The following is a 19,048-nucleotide window of genomic DNA, read 5'->3' as shown; positions in this document are numbered from 1 at the left end:
CTCCCTTCCCATTCAAATCTCAGTCTGCTTTTGTAACCTCTCTGTAAACTGAAGAGTATAAAACTCCACCCAATGAAACTTCTGTTTGCGACAAAAGTGAAAAGGAACCCCTGTTTAGGTGTAGCGCTACCCCTACTCTGTAAAGTACCCCATCCATTAATTAATAAGTCTCCTTTTGCATTCTCACTGTCTTGTTTCTCTCCTTTCATCTTCCCCCCCCCTTCCCCCTCCCACCCTATCCGATCTTACCTACAAGGTGTAATGATACATGACAGGTTGAAACTCTATCATTGTTTTGTTCTTTATAAAGGGAACACTGATCCGTGTATTTGACACACAAACTAAGAACCTTCTTGTAGAGTTACGACGAGGAGCTGATCCCGCTACTTTATATTGGTGAGAATTTTAACTTCACTGTTTTACTTTGATTCTTACCATTGCTGTACAGTTGAAATTATCTTATCTTTCCATGGTATTCTTATCCAAAGAAGCTCAAAGATCAGGCTCTGGAAGGAGGGAGGAGGGTGTGTCCTGATCCCGCATTCCCTCTTCTTTTCCACGAAAATCCTGCATTCGGGCTATTTTTCTTTTTCGTCGCCTTCCCGAATTCCTCGTTTGTTTCCAAAAACGATAATAAAACTTGGTTTCCTAAAACAACAACAATAATAATGATAATAATAATAACTTGAACGCAATAGAGCTGACCTTGTTGCAGCGGACAAACAACAAGCAGCTTGCCAAATTATTGATGTAGCTGTATCAGGGGTGCTAGCGTAGAACTGAAGAGAAAAAAGAGAAAAGAGAAAATTGAAAAATTTCAAGACCTGGCGAGAGAATTGAGAAAACTGTGGAAGGTCAAACCAAGAGGTGTACCTATTGTTATTGGGGCACCTGGGACAATCCCAAAAGGATTGGTTGGCCATAGCCTGCGTAGCAGGCGCTTGGAAGTAGTGTCTCCTTCTCGCGCGCCCGTTTTTTCTTGTGCCCACTACTTCCAAGTGCCTGCTACGCAGGTTAGGTTGCCATCCTGAAAGCATAGGGGTGAATCTTGATGTGGCTCACGAATCTTCCGACGGGTTCTCGACTACTAAGTTTGCAGGATGTGACTTGTACCGGGAACTGGTTACCAGTTGAACACTGAGAGTATATACATCATCATTATCATAAAAGTAAGGCACACTCTATAGTTGTGTTTAAAAGCAGGACGGCACTTAATGCGCGCCTGGTTGATTTGCATTTGCCGCTCAAACGTATGATTTCCCGAATTCCCAACATTCAGGCAAAAAATCCCGCATCCCGAGTTTAAATTCTGGCGAATCCCGCTTCCCAGGTAGATGTAAAATCCCCTTTTCCCGTTATGATATCTTGCTTGTTCCCGAATCCCACGCCGTATATTGTTCAAATCTTAGATCCCGAAAATACCCTTCTAGACCCTGAAAGATGTCCAATTTAGAATCACAAGCTTTCCTGGAACCTCACAGAACTAACAGCAAATTTGTATGGGTTTCTGCTGCAGCATTAACTTCAGTCATGATTCAGCATTTCTTTGTGTGTCCAGTGATAAAGGAACGGTTCATATATTCGCTTTGAAGAATACTGCTTTGAACAAAAGATCAAGGTATTTTTTTAAGTGATGTATAACGTTAATGAAATGTTTTGGACATGTCTGCTTCTACAAATGTTTGAGAACTTTGATGGATTGTACATGTATATCATGAGGAACCAATCACAGAGATGTTTTGAAGGCGGAGTCATTCTATTAGGAAATTTCACTTATAATCCGTTGATATCCTTTGCATCGCTTCTCCTCCAAGACAGTTTGGATTTTGAAGGGTTCAGTGTTATACACAGCTCAACAAGATTGTAATAAAATTGGAGAACACGTGCCAAAAGCTGTCAAAAACTGTGTTAAGTGAAACCGGCAGCGTGTCATCGCTCAAAGGTTGAAGAGTATTAAAACCATCTCTTGATACTTTCAAATCCAAGTCGCGTTGTGTCGCTTATATAAAACGTTGTATAACTTTGCTCATTTTAAATCTCCCATAACTCCGTGGTTAGTAGCCTGAATTTCATCTGATTACTTCGAGTCGTTATTACTCCCTCAGTTACTGAGGGAGTAATGACGACTCGAAGTAATCGGATGAAATTAGGCTACGTGGTTAGGGAATGCAACCAGTACTATCATTACAGGGGCGTAGCCAGCTTTTCGACTTGTTGTAGGCCTGAATGACTGCGGGTCGAAATTTCATTTCCACACATCCCGAAGAAATGCTTGTTTATAATTCTGTTGATTGCACTCCTGACTAGTACGCACTAACCTCACCATTGCATTGAGCGCTTAAGCTTTTTATCTCACCCCAAAAACGCATAATTTATTACAAGCGGCAGAGTGATCAAAGCAGAAATTTGTAGGCCCGGTCTATGAGCTGGCTAAACCCATGCATCATCATTATCATCATCATCATTATCATCGTCCCCATCATCATCATCGTAATAATTTAATAATTAATAATTTATTCATTTATAGTGCGCTTTTTAACATACTAGGTGATCAAAAGCGCATTACAACAATAAATAACCTAAATACTATACAAATATTAGAAATATACAAATCTAAGAGATATTAAAAGCTAATTTAAAAAGATAAGTTTTAAGATTAGACACATTTGATGCTGCGGAGGTTAACAGGAAGAGCGTTCCATAAAGTGGGCGCAGCCACACTGAAGGATCTGTCACTAAATGACTTTTTCATTTTCCCTGACGGATGCTTTAATAAAACACCTTCATTAGAGGGCAGCAAATAGCGCGTATTAGTCTTAGTATGACTATCACATCCCTATCATTATCATTGTTAGAGAGTAGTTCTGTTCTTAACAGTTCGTTCATTTACTGTTCATAGCCTTGCAAAGATGGGATTCTTGGGTCAGTATGTTGAATCTCAATGGGGTTTAGCTAACTTCACTGTCCCAGCAGAACAGCCCTGTATTTGTGCTTTTGGATCCGGCAGCTCTGTTGTTGGTGAGTACATTCGGTTAGCCACGGAAAGACACCGTGCATTAAGCAGTTCATGTTAAGCCTCATTCAAAACAGAGAGTTTTGATTTCACGAGGGTCGAGTAACACGGTAAAGAACCCGCTGCCTTCCGCTCAATTAGTTTTTTGACCATTCAGAAAGCAAAAAGGAGACATTGTTTGCTTGGCGCGATGGGTACATAGATTTCCCGCAGTTGCCAGTTGCTTGTTCACGACCTGGTCACGTGCGAATCCAACTCCCTAGGGACATGGTTAGTGACTTTTTTGCGTCAAAACTGACACATGGCACGTGACACGTTCTCGTCCAATTGGAAAGAGGGTACCCAATAAGTTTTTCGGGATCCGGGTATTGCCCTAATAGAAACGAAATTTTGATTGAGAGTATGCACGGGGTGCAGGATAATAGGCTGATTTAGCAGTAGAAAGGGAACGTCAGTTGACGACGGCGCGCGCAAATCAAATAACTGGCTTGACTAATGGCTGAGCGGCACCGGAAGTCGAGTGTAGTCCTTTCCGCGCGCTTGACGTTCCCGTTCTGTTGCGAAATCAGCCTACTGAAAACGGGAATGCGGCCTGGAGTGAAAATTTGGGTCGGATGACGGGACTGAAGAACCTCATTGGGGACCGACGGAAAACACGCCTGAGTTGGGAGGTATAACACGAACAGGGATCATTAAGAGCGCAAACACAAGTTGGAGCAAAGAACTAACTAGCGTCAAGAAAATTCCTTTTGTTACCTTAGTTGTTGTGAGAAATAATTAATGACGATAATAATAATAATTGATGATTAATAATCACGTTAAGTCGTTCTAACTTTTTTGAACCGATCATTCTTTTTTAATTCAGTGGCAGGCTGTAACCATTCAATCGATACTTGCAGAGATTTTCAATTTGGATTATGTAAAACTAAAGCAATCTGTCTGGTCAGGCCTCTTTTGTTTTGTTTTAGTTTTAGTTTTGTTTTGTTTTGTTTTGTTTTTTTTTTGCAGCCGTGTGCGTTGATGGTACTTATCACAAGTATGTCTTCACGCCCGACGGTAACTGTAACCGTGAAAGATACGATGTGTTCCTGGAGCTGGGAGATGACAATGAATTCTGATTTTTAAAAAAAACCCTTTTCTCATACAACAAACATGGAGCCAAAGTAAAAATGCAGATTCAATAGACTTTTTACCGATACGGCGGCCTTATTGAATTAATTCGATTTAAGGAGTATTATGGAATGCTCAGGGGCCATGAGCAAGATCCGCTGTACTCGCTTAGCATTAGAAATATGGTCTTTCACTGTATATTTCTCGGGAAAAAGGCGATCATTATTACATGTTAACACCGCACAACGATCTTTTTGCCTTTGCAATCTTATTCTAAGAAAACTTTAAGAAAAAAAGCCCCGAAAGGCGCTCGTAAATACTAAACGGAGTATGCTCATGCCCCCCCCCCCCCGGGCATCCCATAATACTCCTTCACTCTAACTTATTCAATATGGCCGCCGTATCGGTCAAAAGGTCTATCCTGTCTCAAACTACGAAACCTCAGATAGCCCTAACAATCAATTTCCTATCTGCAGCGTTCCTGACTGTAAGGTTTGAAACATTTTCAACTTAAGAAACCTTTTCAAAATGGTGCGCGATTCAAGATTCAGGTCATAATCCATTAGAACTTATAGAGAGTTTCAGCCGTTCGTAACACCTTAAGCTCCTTAATATCTCCTCTCTTTTTCTGTGCTATTCTCAGGAAAATCTGCCCAAAATCAAGACATGTATCTTTGGTGAAAATCTTTAGCTCTCACTTTCTTTACGCCAGTAAATAAGAAGAACATTTTTATCAGTTTTAGCTACAGGCACAGCTCGCTGAGGGTACAAATGCTTTTCGAAATTGTGTGATTGGAAAAGACGAATGTAATAGTTGTTATGGATAAGCTGAGGAGTTAATTCAAACGTGTAGAGTAAATTTTACAAGACAATTTTTAGATATTTGTATATTTGTATATATTTTGAATATCTTTATTTATTAAAAAGACTCCTAACAAGAATTTAACTAAATCGTGTGTGGTCGTTGATCGCGGCTGTAATATTTATGGGTCCTCGTTAACGTTGGGTTGAGTTCTTTTCACGAAAAAAATGATACCGTTTTCTCGAATTTCAATAATTCCCTACCCTGAGTAACAGGCGAGATGCTGCGGTGTCGGCTTCAAACAGATCTCTCTTTCATCAGTTGCGTATGAAGATTTTCGCCCTCTCTCCCTTCTTTAGGCTGGTAATTTATTAAATCCCTGGGCTTAAATACTAGACCTTGATCGACAACGGTATCAGACCTGCTGATAGTTCCAGATTTGAATTAACAAAGCCTCTCATTCTCCACCTATATATTGAACTTGTAGTGATTACCCAGTTTATACTACTACATGAGAAATTTCTGCAATTTGATTGGCTTAGAGCAGTGGTACTTCAGCGTAATTTGAAATACCTACATGTGAAAATTACAAAATTTTTGCGGGTAGTAGTATAAACAAGTAATAGCATGATTTGTACGTGATATTTGGCACAAATACCACTCGTGATATTTCAAAATTGTCTCAGATTTCACTCGCCTAACGGCTCGTGAAATTACGTACAACTATTTCGAAATATCACTCGTAGTGTTTATGCCAAATATCACTACAAATCATGCTATTACCTTTACTAATTAAGGTCTGAAATTTCCAATTTGTCTTTAGGCCATTAAGCTAAAGCCTTTTCTCTTAAGGCCTTCAGGGAGCTTAAGTAACGACGGCGACGACGGAAGTCAAAACGTCGATCAAAATATTAATTTGCGTCCTTCCAAACTTCATCGCGTCTATATGGACTCGCTCAATTTGTCAAATGTACGCGATTTCTCCTGGAGTTGAATACTTTATCCTGGTAAAAAAAAGCTTGATGCACGCGTCACATAGCTGTTAATTTTGCTCATAAAACTAATTGTTTTTTGACGTTGTCGTTGTCGTCGTAGTCTTGGTTGCATAAGCCACCAATTAACTTAATCCCTAAAGTAAATCCCCCCGATGAGGTCTTTAAGAAGGTCTCCCAGAAGACTTAAAGCCGAGCTTATGCGTTAGCCACTGATATTTGTTATCTACCGTTAATTTGGTCGTCAGACAATACCTGTCCCATTGACTCGTCAAAACACCTGCTCCAATCTTGGCTCATTTTGAATTTTAACACGTTCTGTAAACACAACGGCCCAATTTTTATTTACATCAGGGAAAATATTTGGATTTCAAGCTGTTTATAGTATTTTAGCTTATTTTAGATAAGATAGAGTATGTAACGAAGTGTCAATTTCGTGAGGCTGACGTGGCTGTTGTACCATTGAGAAGGGTGATATCTGCTCCAGATTCAGTAGAAGTTATAAAAGGTAACTGATATACACTACAGACTATCGGTTATCATTCATATTAAAACGGTTCAAGGACCATCGCACAATATAATAGAAGAATTAGTAAGGAATTACAAGTATTTCTAACTTGAATCTTCAGTGTTCTAATAGCTCGCAGCCATAGTATAGATGTAGTGTTTCAAGCAGGATAGAGCCAGCTAAATGACATCGCTAACAATAATTTTGTCATTTTAAACAGCAAATACAATATACTTAGATGGATGTGTTTAATACACAGATCACTACAAGACTACTGGGTGAGCGTCAAGAAAGTGGAATTGTAAATGGGAAAGGAGTATAGAAAATACAACAGCTTGCAACAGCAGTCAGCGGTGGCAATTCTACGGATGCAATCCGCAAATTATTAAGAACGCCGGCCACGTAAAGAGAAATTTTTACGATTCTTCGAGTTCAAGTACCTCTTCTGCAATTATGAGTTCCCTTGATGAAGGAAAACAAGAATCCAACAAGGAACCGGGAGTTTATCTCAAAGGAAATTCTCGAGGACATTTTAATTCCAGGTTTAATAATCGAACACCGCTATCTCTGCACCCATCGGTTTCTATGGAAACAGAAAAATCAGGTTTATTATCGAAGGCCGAGGAGATCCACTACCGCAAATCCAAGCGAATTCTAAGAATTTTCCAGAAAGCAAGGGTCGAGAGGAGAAGAAGAACAGACGCAGAAGTATACTTATTAGAACGACAAGGTAACGAAACCATAGGTGAGAGAGCTATAAAGTCAGCACGCGACAAAAATACGCTCCCTGATGTTAAATCTAAACGTCGTCATGAAACGAAGATGATGCGTCATTTTCTGCCAAAATTGACTGACAGCGACTGGTCTGCTACATCGCCTTTAACATCAGATGTATCTTCAGATAAAACCTTTACGTCAGCTGTCGAAGACGACGAGGAACTCCGCGCAGTTGGCGGGCGAAAGAGAAGCGTCCTCGCGTGGAGCACGTGTGTATTTCCAGCCATACTAGTGGATCACCGAAAAACCAGGAGCATTACCTCACTTAATCTGAGACACGAAAGAAATGAAAGGCATAAGGACATAAAAAGAAACTCATTTAAGCCTGCTGAGTATGCAGCAGAGATGAGCTGTTCAGTACAACATGAGCTGTCTGAAGAGAAACCAATTTCCCCAAAGTTGTACCCTTCGCATCATGGCTGGTGACATAGTTTTTATAACAACTCAATAAAAATTGTATATGCTTAGAAGCATGCACCTGGGCTGAGATTAACTGCATTAATGACGCTCTCATTACCGTGTTAAAAGAACTTAGCCTACTTTTTTGTTCCACTGATCTGAACATGCCAAGAGACAAGTATTTTGATTGTTACGAAAACTTAAAAGGGAAACAGATGTTAAAACTTGGGTTTAGCTAAAATGCGAAAAGAGCCAGTGTACACTCGTTCCCAGTCCCTATGTCATTGTAAAATAATGACCTAGTGGAAGTCTGGAGTCCTTTTGAAATAAACTTCTACAAGGGTAGCTATTCTTTTAGAGTCTGGAAACAATAGCTATGCTTGTAAATGACACTTGTAAAAGTGGACTTCCCCTGATGCAATGCGTTCCCATCAAATTTGTCTCAAGAGTGACTGGAAAAGTGTGTGTGTGTGTGTGTGTGTGTGTGTGTGCGTTTCCACTGTTCCCCCCTTTTTTTATTATGCACTGCGAAATTAATGAATAATAGACTGTATGTAATTAAGCACGGTGTGGACTGGTCCGGTATGATTTATTCACATGTAGGAAGTTTGGATTTTAATTTTATTTTATTTTCGGCTGCATGACCTCACTTTGCGTTCTAATTCTCTTCGTGGAGAACTGATGCCTTCGTCTTTCCTAAATCAATTAAGCTCACCAGCCCCCCCCCCCCCCCCCCACCCCCGACTCCCACTTCCCCTTAGGCACTCCCTCAAAAAACGTGCTTGAAATACTGTAAGCCTCGCCCGTTACTGTAAGCGCCCTATCTAGATTATCTCACGGGAAAATAAGGGCTATAGATGATCTAGACTAGATATGAGGTCTTTGCCGAGGATCGATTGTGAAAAAGTAATTTACTTTCGGCAAAGCCGATGATATTAAAGGCTTCATTGGCACCTCCATTTGCGAGTCAATGTTAATTTTCACTCCCTACTAGGCATCTGAAATTTAAATTGCTCCGACCTGTTTTTAAGCAAGCAAAGAACATTAATTTACATAGCCAAATTAACAAAAGTATAGTTTTCTCTGAAACAATTCATGATAGTTCGCATTTGACTGATTGTAACACTGTTTGCACAAAGTCGTTTGATCATTGTTTACAAGTTGTATAGAACCCTAACGTTTTGTTGATTTGGAAAAGCTTTTCGAAGTGTTTGCTTGCAATATAGGCTAACAAATTTCCTGTCTTTGTTCTATTGCGTTAGTTTTAGTAAATATTTTGAGAAAATATGCTATATGGGAGGTTGCTAATTAAGTACAAATGATTTGCGAAAGGTCGCCCTGTTCCTTAAGCTATTATTCTCTCTTCGTGTCCTTTTGCATTTGTTTGCTTCAGATTAAAGATTGCTTGATAACTGAATAGCAACCCTAGTTTTTCACAATAACTTTCAATCTCATCCCAAATCGAATGCTTTCATTCCAATTTGAATGTTTTCCTTGTGCAGCCAATCACATTCGTCCTTCCATAATCACTTGCAAATGAGGTATCGAATCCCTCCCTGATTTGCAAAGATGGCTTGAGATGAACAGCAATCGCAGAGGAAGTATCAAATCCAGCCGCAGTTTTTCGAGCAATTTTGAACGGAACCAATAATAGTTTGGCAGACAAGAGCGTAGTATCCTGTGATTTCTATCAGAACTCGAGATCATCTTGTGCTGTCGGTCCGCCGAATAAGCTACCGTACCAAAACAGCTTTTGTGCAATGGACAAGGGTAGTAAACGTGATTTCCAAGTAAGTGTATGATCTTATGATCATTTAACTTACATTTTGCTACTCTTTAAACACAGTGATTCCCAAAATTTTCCGAAAACTCGTGTGTACGTTACAAAATTAAGGCTAATGTATCTATTTACATGCAAGATTCGCTATTTCGCATTTAAAATTGCGGCTGATGTGCCTCACTAGAAGATTAGACTGTGCGGCTTCTTTCAATGTCGAAGAGCTCTGTTTGTGCTTTAAGGAAGAAGTCCAGTTTCTTGGTTTATTTATTGAAACTGTGCCTACTTAAGGCCTTTTGGTTTTGAAGTTCGGCTAACTAGAATTTGTCTGCCATATGCTGGTGATTCTAGCACTAAGGGGTCCTTGAATTTTCTAACCGCCTAGAGCGGTCAGCACATTTCACCCAAATATGAATTCATGATCACTTATACAGAGCCAGGCCAAGAGTTGTAGTAGTTGTCTCGAAAACATGAGGGCAAAAGAGAGAGCCTAAAAAGGTTTATCTCTGTTCGTTTGTGCGGCATTAAAAGCGCAAATCAATGATTTAAATTACACTGACTCTTCCAATGCGAAAGTCTACTATGTCATTTAATATACATGCTTTTTCCCGAAAGATCAGATTGAAATTAGTTTCTGTTTATTTTCCAGAATGCGAAGGGTCGAACTGCAATTTAAACGCTTAAAATTTGGAATGTATTCCGGGGTGACCTCAATTTGTTGACAAACGTGAGTTGTACTGCGAACGAAACAATTATTGTTTGCTCTTTTTTCAAACATGATAAAACACTTTGCTAAGGAAACCAAGATACAACCTTGCAGCTTTCTTTTATTTCTCACATTCCCTGAAAAATGGAAAAATAACCGCTGTAAAAGATAGGAAGTTTGATTACCAGAAAAACGCAGTTACATCAGAAAGTGAGTCATTAATTTTAAGGAATATATATTTCATTTGCTTATGTTTATTTCTTCCGATAGAAGACAGTTTGCACTGAATCTGAATTGCAAATATCCAGCGATATTTGGCAAGAGTTTCTCACACGTTTTAATCAGTCATTCGGTTGTCCATGGATACTGAAATAATCATCCACAGAGAGTCTTTTAAGGGAAAATATATCATCAACAAAACCAAAGAGGGCGTTGCACTTTATTACTTTACGAAACGATGGGTAAAATAGTGAAACGTTCGGTCAATCGTGTTCCTCATTAAGTAAGCCGCAGTTGCGACGTAGTAAGATAACAAATCTTGATTTGAAGTGACGTATGTTCTCCTTTAATGACATATTAAAGTGCGATTGACGGGCATATTTTCTCTTTTCGTGTTCCTCGTTAAGTAAGCCGAAGTTGCAACGTAATAAGATAACAAATCTTGATTTGAAGTGACGTATGTTCTCCTTTAACGACATATTAAAGTACGATTGACGGGCATATTTTCTCTTTTCTAGAAGAAAACTATCTTCCTATCTTCAGTAATAATGTCTGAGACTCAGCTGTCATTTATAAGTGAATTATTATAAAGAAGAGTTGTTATCCTTTATACGAAAGCTTAACTTTCTTCCATTCTAAGGAAAAATAAGCGAAAACAGGTGAACTTGTACCAGAAAGTGATACTAAATAAATAGCTCAAATCGATAGAAATAGATAGATCGTAACTGCCTTGGTAAAGTTAAGGAAATGAAATGAAATTTTGATTACATTTTTTGTTATATCCGTTCGGCCGGCAGTATTTTTTGGTAAAACAAAAACATGTATCGTGTAGAATAAAAGCTTTTTCGAGATTTTAATGGTAGTAAAATCTAGATTAAACCGTGAAGAATGTTTAAAAGGAGTTACAAAATCATTAATCTCGACGTTCGCCATGCGAGACGTTTGCGCGAAAGCAAAAGGCAAATAGTGCGTTCAAATGAACAAGCAGAACGTTCAAACTTTTCCGCCGCTCCCTGAACTGACATTCTTAAACTAAAATTAACGTACGTTCAAGACAGTGAAACATCATTGCTTCTTAAATTTTTTACAATAGATAAATCATTATATTTTGGTTTGCGACGGCTCAACAATAACGTACTACGTTTACCTTGTCAGTCAGAGCAAGGGGATTTTTAGAGTGTGCATGACATGCAAGGTCTGATGTGGATCCCTCTGAAAATCAGTCCTTCTACGCTTTAGTTCGAACTTTAGTTTACTTATGAGGAATGGAAACTCGATCAGTAAAAATGTTCTCTTCTATTCGAAAGACAAAATAGCCGCTTTTAGTCAAAACACACGTTAGTGGAAGATAAGTTAATATATCCTAGAATGAATTTTACCCGGCAATAACAGGAAGTAAATAAGTATTGAATTACCCAAGAACGGTGAATTGTATCTTTTATACGACTCAAAGGCGTTATTTATCCTTAACCACATGGACTGTCAAATTAAGAGGCAGCTAACTAAGGAGTAGACATACTGCGTAAATGTGATGACCGCGCTTGGCTGACTTCCGAATATGATAATTTTGGTACAGTGAGACAGGCCATCGCGTGATACATAGAGGTTTAACTCACAATTTTTAATCAATTCTCGTGCTTCTTGTACCTTTGCAAAAAAATCAAGAAGTGCTACACACTAAATCTACTTACTATTAAAAAAATATCATTTTTTCATAGGTTTAATACAAGCCAATAATTAAACCAACTCGTGACGGGAATCCCTTCTATTTTTTTATACTAAATTATCATATCTCGGTGAGCATTCGGAAGTCAGCCAAGCGTGGTCATTGCACGCGTGCTGAACAAGAATGCTGTATAATGACAGACTAGAAACAATAGAGTACTAAAGTGATGACGTCATAAAAGTGAAATTTCTGAAATTATGGGATTTGTCAGGATATTCTGAAAGAACAATGTCCAAGAGGCCTACTTGCCAAAAATGAGCATTTGGGGGCAAATTGTCTCGGAGATCGTAGCCCAGTTATACTCAGAAAACTCCATACAAACCCTTCTAAATTTTTTTTGGGTCGACCCAAAATAAATTTAGAAGGGTTTGTATGGAGTTTTGTAAGCATAACTGGGCTACGATCTCCGAGACAATTTGCCCCCAAATGCTCATTTTTGGCAAGTAGGCCTCTTAGACATTGTTCTTTCAGAATATCCTGACAAATCCCATAATTTCAGAAAATTTCATTTTTATGACGTCACACTTTAGTACTCTATAGACAACTCCCAAAGCACAAACTCAGCCAAAACGCTAAAAATCTTCAATGTTTACTCAAGTTTGGGCTTATAGAAGGTAATGTCATAGTTTTTCAATGACCATGAAATTCAGAGTCCGGGTAGTTAGTTAATCAATTGTGGCCATGAAAAAATTTGAAGGAAAAAAAACTACGAATTTTTAAGAAAATGCTTTTTTCGTGAGATTGACTCTTAAACGCCGACAAACGTCAACAAATAGCGAAAACTATAATTTCTATATGCTTGCTTTGCTCGAAATCGCGCGCATTTACAAGGCCCTAAAGCGTTTTGCTGACTTGCAAGGACCCATCTGTTATAAGGATGCCCAAAATACAGAGATGAATCTCATAGTTTATCAGATATAATCCGTGTAAAGTTTGCTTATCATTTTCGCATAAATTATGACCTAAATTTGGAAACCGCTGAATTTCTCGAATTGGGTCTTTGCGATTTTGGTGAAACTCTGTTCAGCGCAAGGCACTAATGCGCACTATGTGTAGCCGAGATATTTTCACGAAAAAAATGCTGGCAACAGCAGATTTTCGACTCAGACCTTAAAGGGGCGTGGCATTATAACCACGTGACATTTACTCCGATCGCCAAAACTTTTATGTTATATTGTAGATTGATCTATATGTTATCCATTCTATGTGTTATACTTACGATAAAAGTAAAGGTGGGGATACCAGAGAGCTTCAAAGTAGGATGGTACCTCCTAAAAAAAACTGGGTCGAGTCACCTTAAACTGCCTCTAAAGTTTTCGGAAAAATAATAAGCCCTTGTAATTTCGATAATACTCAAGTTCGTTTAGGATGACCGAACAGGTACAAATTTTATAGCGCTGCTTAGAATACATTTCTATGGGCCTAAACGTACTCTGGAGACCCTAAAAAGGGTTTTCAATGTATCTAGGAGAAACCGTCGATGGGTGCCCCTGGTATGTATGAAACAGGTACTTAAAGCAGTGTCATGGCAGTCCAGTCCATTTTATTTATTTGGCTTACTTAATCTTTTCCTTTTTTTTTTCAGTGGCCGTGAAATTATCTTTGGTCTTAGCAGTAGTGGTCGGTGTAGCATCGGCTCTAGCTGCCGCGTTGTTAGCCGTGCTGTGCAAGTGCTGTTGGGTATGGTGGCGATACCGCAGATTGCATCGAAGGCGCAGCCCTTCTCAAGAGACTTACGTTATTAATCAGAAGGGCAAATGGCCAGGGGGAATTACTTATCAAACGTATGAAAACGGATCTGTCGCGGACTATGACAGCATTTCCAGTGGTGAGGAACCGTACATTGTTGAAACGCCCGGGGACTTCGGTAAACTTCAGTTCTTGCTTGAATACAGTAAGGATGAAGACGTTCTAATTATTGGTCTTGTTCAGGCGAAGGGCATCATTTGCAAAACGAACATACAGACAGCGTACGTCCATCCTGTTATTCAGCTCTGTAAAGGAGGGAAGACTTTGGGAGAAAGAGAAATTGAAAAGCAAAAAATGACGTTTGAACCACAGTGGAACGAAGAGGTGTTGTTTTCGCTGGACGGGAACCCAATTGATACACTTTCTTTTTCCATTCGACTGATCGAACTGGATTCGTATTCAAACTCGCATGTGATTGGCCAAGTGGAACTTTCACTGAGCGAGGTTGATTTTGGTGAACCGCAACCCAGATGGTACGACATCGCCGGCGAACAAAAGGTAAAAAAAAAAGATCTAAATAGTTAATATCAGATCTGCAACGACCAATGGACAGCAGAGTGAGATCTGAGTACTATAGATAAGAAAAAATCAATAAGTGTCCTGCAAATCGTATAAACTGACGTCGATAGCTTCACTCGCGTGGCCTGAAGAGCAGGCTTATGTTTGGCAGGCAAGAGCTATCTTTGGTGGCGATTTCAACATGGCGGTAACGTGTTCAGAGCAAACGCGGAATCTGAGAAAATGCCTACAATTAAGGGTAACACTCTCGTTGACTCACAGGAGCGCGCCTGTGGAAGAACGATCTTTACTGTGGGAAGGGTTGGTAAAAGTTATTGTTGTGTTTGTGCGCTTCGATGCTGGCCAGGTGAGTAAAAACAATAGACCCGCTATCGTATGGAGAGCTCCACGATGACGATCTAAACTAGATTGTTTGTATTCATTTTTTGCCCAGTTACCAAGTCATGAGTACGTTGGCGAGCTGCTCCTTTCATTAAACTACTTCCCCACCACCCAGCGACTGACGATCGTAGTTCTGAAGGCAAGAAACCTAAAGATTGACTCCAAATCTGGATTATGGGGTAAGTTTTGCAGTAATCAGGGATCTATTTGACAATAAATATGTGGTGCTGTATTGCATAAGACTTCAACGTAACAACCGGCTGATTTTAGCAAGTGGATATTTTTTATCTTGGTATATATTTCTGGATATGCCAACCAATCCCATAATTTCACCAATTTAGTTTTTTTGACGTCGACTTTTCTCTTCTCTATAGCACGACTATTTTTTCTCTTTTACAGGCCCAACAGTTAAGGTATTTCTCACGTTAAACAAAACAAGACTGGGAAGAAAGCGAACAGCCATGCAAAAAAAGACTGTTAACCCAGTTTACAATGAAGCATTCACATTCAAGGTTACCTCGGAAACGCTGTCCAAAGTTACATTCAAGGTTCTCGTAGTGAACAAACATTCCCAGGGTTCTGATCAAATGGTCGGTCACGTGTTTCTTGGACAGCAAGTAACCGGAAGTGGGTTTGCACACTGGAATCACATGTTAGCCTCGCTGCGAAGACCTATCGCCATGTGGCATCCCCTACTTCCTGGCATATAAAACCGTGATGTGCACGTGATTTGAACCAAAACATATTTATTCCAGTTAAGGGGAGTTACTTTATTTCCGGCCTAGCTAATCGAACGTTCGGAAATCGAACCCAGTCGAACTATAATCGACATACTGAGGTCTTTCCGATTCAATTGAAACTGGATGCGTTTTGTCTTTCTGCCGAACAAAATCGAACTAATCGCGTCGATTGAGTTCGATTGGTTCGGTTGAGTTTGGTAATCAAACTCACTGAAAAGTTACAGTTAGATTATGTTCGATTACAGAACCAATCGAACAACAATCCAATCGATTGGATTCGAATGATTTTTGGTTCGGTTTCGTTCGACTAGCTTGGCCAGGTTTATTGAATTGGTGTTATGTTTATCCATTGATAACAGCGAAGTCGTAGCAACTTGCAATGTAAAGTTAGCAAAAGGTGAGATTTTAGGTTTTTAGATATTGTTCTATTGCAAATAGAGTAGATACTTTAATTACAAGTCAGCTAAGTTCCAGTGTTCCCAATCTCGTAACACCAAACGTCCTTAACACCCGCCATTTTTTTCAGTGTGGCATAACTAGCCGTTTCAACATTTGTTTTCAAAACCTCTTCACCTCTTACAATACTTAGAGATTTGGAGACACACTCAATTATACTTGTCAAATCCCGGTTGATAAAAGCCAGGCTTTCTTGAATTCTTTTATGTAACACAGGACGAAAGTTGGGTTTCTTTTAATAGCAATTTTGTCTATTGGCTTTCCACAGCGAATCTTGTACTACTAAAACTGTCTTCATAAATTCATATGAAAGAAATCATTGTAAGAAACTTTCCTTCCGATCTCTACATTGTTCCCAAAAAAGGTTTTCCATTATTCTGGCCAAAAAATTAAAGCTAAAAACTCAATCATGTTCCTTTAATTTAAAGACACGTATCACCATGACTACATTCACCGAATTCGTTAGCCTGAGAAAACAGCCGACATTCCGCCATGCCACCATTGGTTTTCCCGCGAAATGACGTCTGAGAAACGAGCGCAGAATTCCATACTGATGAAGCGACACTACGTAGATCTGGGTAGCGCTTCTGAATGGCTGAAAATTTCAGTGCTTTAACCAATCAGAAGCACTACCCAGATCTGGTTAGTGCGCGTCATCAGTATGGAATTTCTGCGCTCGTTTCTCAGACGTTATTTCGCGGGAAAACAAGTGGTGGTGTGGCGGAATGTCGGTTGTTTTCTCAGGCTATGATTCCGTACGTGTTTTCTTCATGAATTATTTTTTTATGGAAAAATGACGTAATAGCAACTTCCATTGCCATTGTTTTAAATTTAATCATTAGAATAGGAGTCAATAAGTATATATTATATGGGTGATAATAAGGAGAGCCCTGGCGGCTAAATGAGGGAGGGGAGGGAAAAAAAAAAAGAGTTTCGTAAAAGCTTTAAAACAATTTGCGGTCAGTCGATCCTGAACGCAGATTGGACTCACGATTGTGTTTGGTGAGTTTGCTTAACCCTTTCACTCAAGAGTTAATGATAAAGTCTTAGTATATGGTGGTTCAATCTAAGAGACTGTTTACGTGGAGGGAGGAAGATCCTAGCACCAGGAAGATCCTAGTAGGCGGATCATCCGAGTGCCATAGTTTCTGTATTCAGTTTACATGCAAAAAGTTGTACTTGTTCCTAGTGCTAGGATATTCCTAGCTGAGAGGTAGGAAGATCCTGGTACCAGGAAGATCCTAGCACCATATAAACTGCCTTCACTAGGAAGATCCTAGTGCTAGGAACAAAACACACAAAAATGGCGGCGCGTTCAGACTGTTAACTAAACGGACCGAAATTTCAGCACCTTAATCCAACGAAAAGTTGTTCCTTCTAAGATCTTCCTCCCTCCATGTAAACAACCCGTACCTTTCAAGTCTGTTGACAAAATGCTACGGTATTTAAATGAAACCTCTGTGACAGTACTTGTACATAGTACTATTTGTTTTTCAGGGTTTTATGAAACGAAATTTGGAATCAGTTTTGTCTACTTCTCACGTTGGTTTCTCCTGTGAGTGATTGGGTTAAGCACGGTGCGAATTAAAAGTAAAATGTAAATAACACGAGAAGGCATTGAGGAGCCTTGTATCAAGGCTAAACGAAAAAGGGATTTATACACTTATCAAGAAATGTTCAAACCTCTCTTATCCACCCCTGAAGTAAAAAAAAAAAAAATAATAATTAATAATAATAATAATAATAATAATAAAAAGGGTGAATAGAGTAAGTAATTGATGAGATTATAAATTCTGTAAGACAGAGAAAATTATTTTGATGTCTTGTAAAGAAATAATACAGAGTCCTACGCAAAGCAATAAAAGCTTTTACACCAACATAATGGAATTTATTGTGACCCCCATAATGAACACGTTTCTACTGTTCGCTATCTGGATCACCACAATGGCGTTTCGTCGCCGTAACTGGAAATCAGAAGAAACAAGTGAAACGGCAATTCTATTTATAATAGTTGAGTCACGGTACGGTACGGTCACGTTTTCTCGGAGGCAAGGATAATTTCTTAAAATGTTTAAACCAGCTTTTTTTTGGAATTGTTTATAGCCAAAAGTTTCCGATTATCGCCAGCATTATTATTTATAAGAATGACTGACCGAAGAAAATTAAAACCTAGACGCAAATGGACGGAACAAATGAATGCCGATCTTCTAAGCTGCAAACGCGAGGCCGTGGCTATGACACTATTGGAACAACCACCGCTGGATGGTAATGGGAGAAAAAAAGGCTATATCAGAATTATGAGTGAGCTCTGGGATGCGAAAGGATATGGAGATCTCGGACTCTCAAACCAGAACTTACGAGATCAAGCAGCTAGACTTGAGAAAACGCTAGAAGAGAGCTCAGAAAACCTATCGTGGGAGACACAGACGGACGCAAATCCAAGAGTTCTCGCTCAAAGAATCGTGTCTACGGACGCTCAAATCGAAGCAAACTCGAGAGGCTTTTCGACCTTTTCTTCTTTTCCCATAAATACAGATTTCTCTGTTCTTGAAGAAACAGGGAGTGAATCACAATATGCTAATCTGTTAGCCTCATCAAACCAAGATTTACATATAGCTAGTACTCCTCAAATCCCAGGAGACGTAGAGCAGAAAGAGCAAAGTGAAAACCATTTAAACAGCCCGGGATGCCTTCCAGAGTATAATACCATTTACAAGCCATCTATGATCAACTGGGGGAAACGAAGCGATGGTAATGCAATTGTTATATCGACGTCAGTCATAACAGATGCTTACAACGAGATCGCAACCTGGAGAAAAAACGTTTTTCTTGTACCGTATGGGAAAATAGGAAGAGATTTTATTGATCAAGTGACTTTGCATATTAATGACTGGAATAGTGGTTCCGACAATCAGCACATATCCCTGAAAGCAGCTTTTGTGCTCCTCGCTGTAGGGCTCCAAAAGCCAAGCCCGAAGTCTAAGGCAAAAGATCATCAAGATGTCTTGTCTAAGCGCCTAATACTTTGGAGGCAAGGTGAAATTAATAAGTTATTACGCGAAGGTAGAATTATTCAAGGTCGTATCGGAAAACTCAAGGCGTCGGAACCGCCCGATAGATCTAAGGTTTTTGCTAAGCTTGTACTGGAAGGTCAAATCAACTCAGCGCTGCGTT

General features: G+C 39.4%; 3 protein-coding genes across 4 annotated transcripts in view; all 3 read left to right on the top strand.

The window, feature by feature from the left end:
- The window catches only part of LOC140935788 (WD repeat domain phosphoinositide-interacting protein 4-like), a 135,233-nt gene that overhangs the window by 10,915 nt on the left and 105,270 nt on the right, over positions 1-19,048 (top strand). The window contains exons 8-11 of one of the 2 annotated variants that reach the window (XM_073385351.1): positions 311-396; positions 1,517-1,618; positions 2,900-3,018; positions 4,022-4,132. In XM_073385351.1, coding sequence (XP_073241452.1) covers positions 311-396; positions 1,517-1,618; positions 2,900-3,018; positions 4,022-4,131 — 417 coding nt within the window. In that variant the 3' untranslated portion in view covers position 4,132. Of the gene's footprint in view, positions 1-310; positions 397-1,516; positions 1,619-2,899; positions 3,019-4,021; positions 4,180-19,048 lie in introns of those variants that run through there. The other variant, XM_073385352.1, reaches the window with a different exon arrangement.
- On the top strand, positions 9,174-15,468 carry LOC140935785 (synaptotagmin-2-like). Its single transcript, XM_073385349.1, has 4 exons — positions 9,174-9,391; positions 13,615-14,276; positions 14,731-14,857; positions 15,078-15,468. Coding segments are annotated over exons 1-4 (1,101 nt in total). The 5' UTR covers positions 9,174-9,390; the 3' UTR covers positions 15,389-15,468.
- LOC140935778 (uncharacterized) overlaps positions 18,447-19,048 on the top strand; it is a 3,162-nt gene continuing 2,560 nt past the window's right edge. The window contains exon 1 of the mRNA XM_073385342.1: positions 18,447-19,048. This exon is cut by the window's right edge and continues 2,560 nt beyond it. Coding sequence (XP_073241443.1) covers positions 18,598-19,048 — 451 coding nt within the window. The 5' untranslated portion in view covers positions 18,447-18,597.

The sequence above is a fragment of the Porites lutea genome, chromosome 4 (assembly GCF_958299795.1).
Source record: "Porites lutea chromosome 4, jaPorLute2.1, whole genome shotgun sequence".
In the NCBI taxonomy this organism is placed as follows: domain Eukaryota; kingdom Metazoa; phylum Cnidaria; class Anthozoa; order Scleractinia; family Poritidae; genus Porites; species Porites lutea.
The sequence above is the reverse complement of the archived record's forward strand: the minus strand, read 5'-3'. Positions and strand labels throughout refer to the sequence as shown.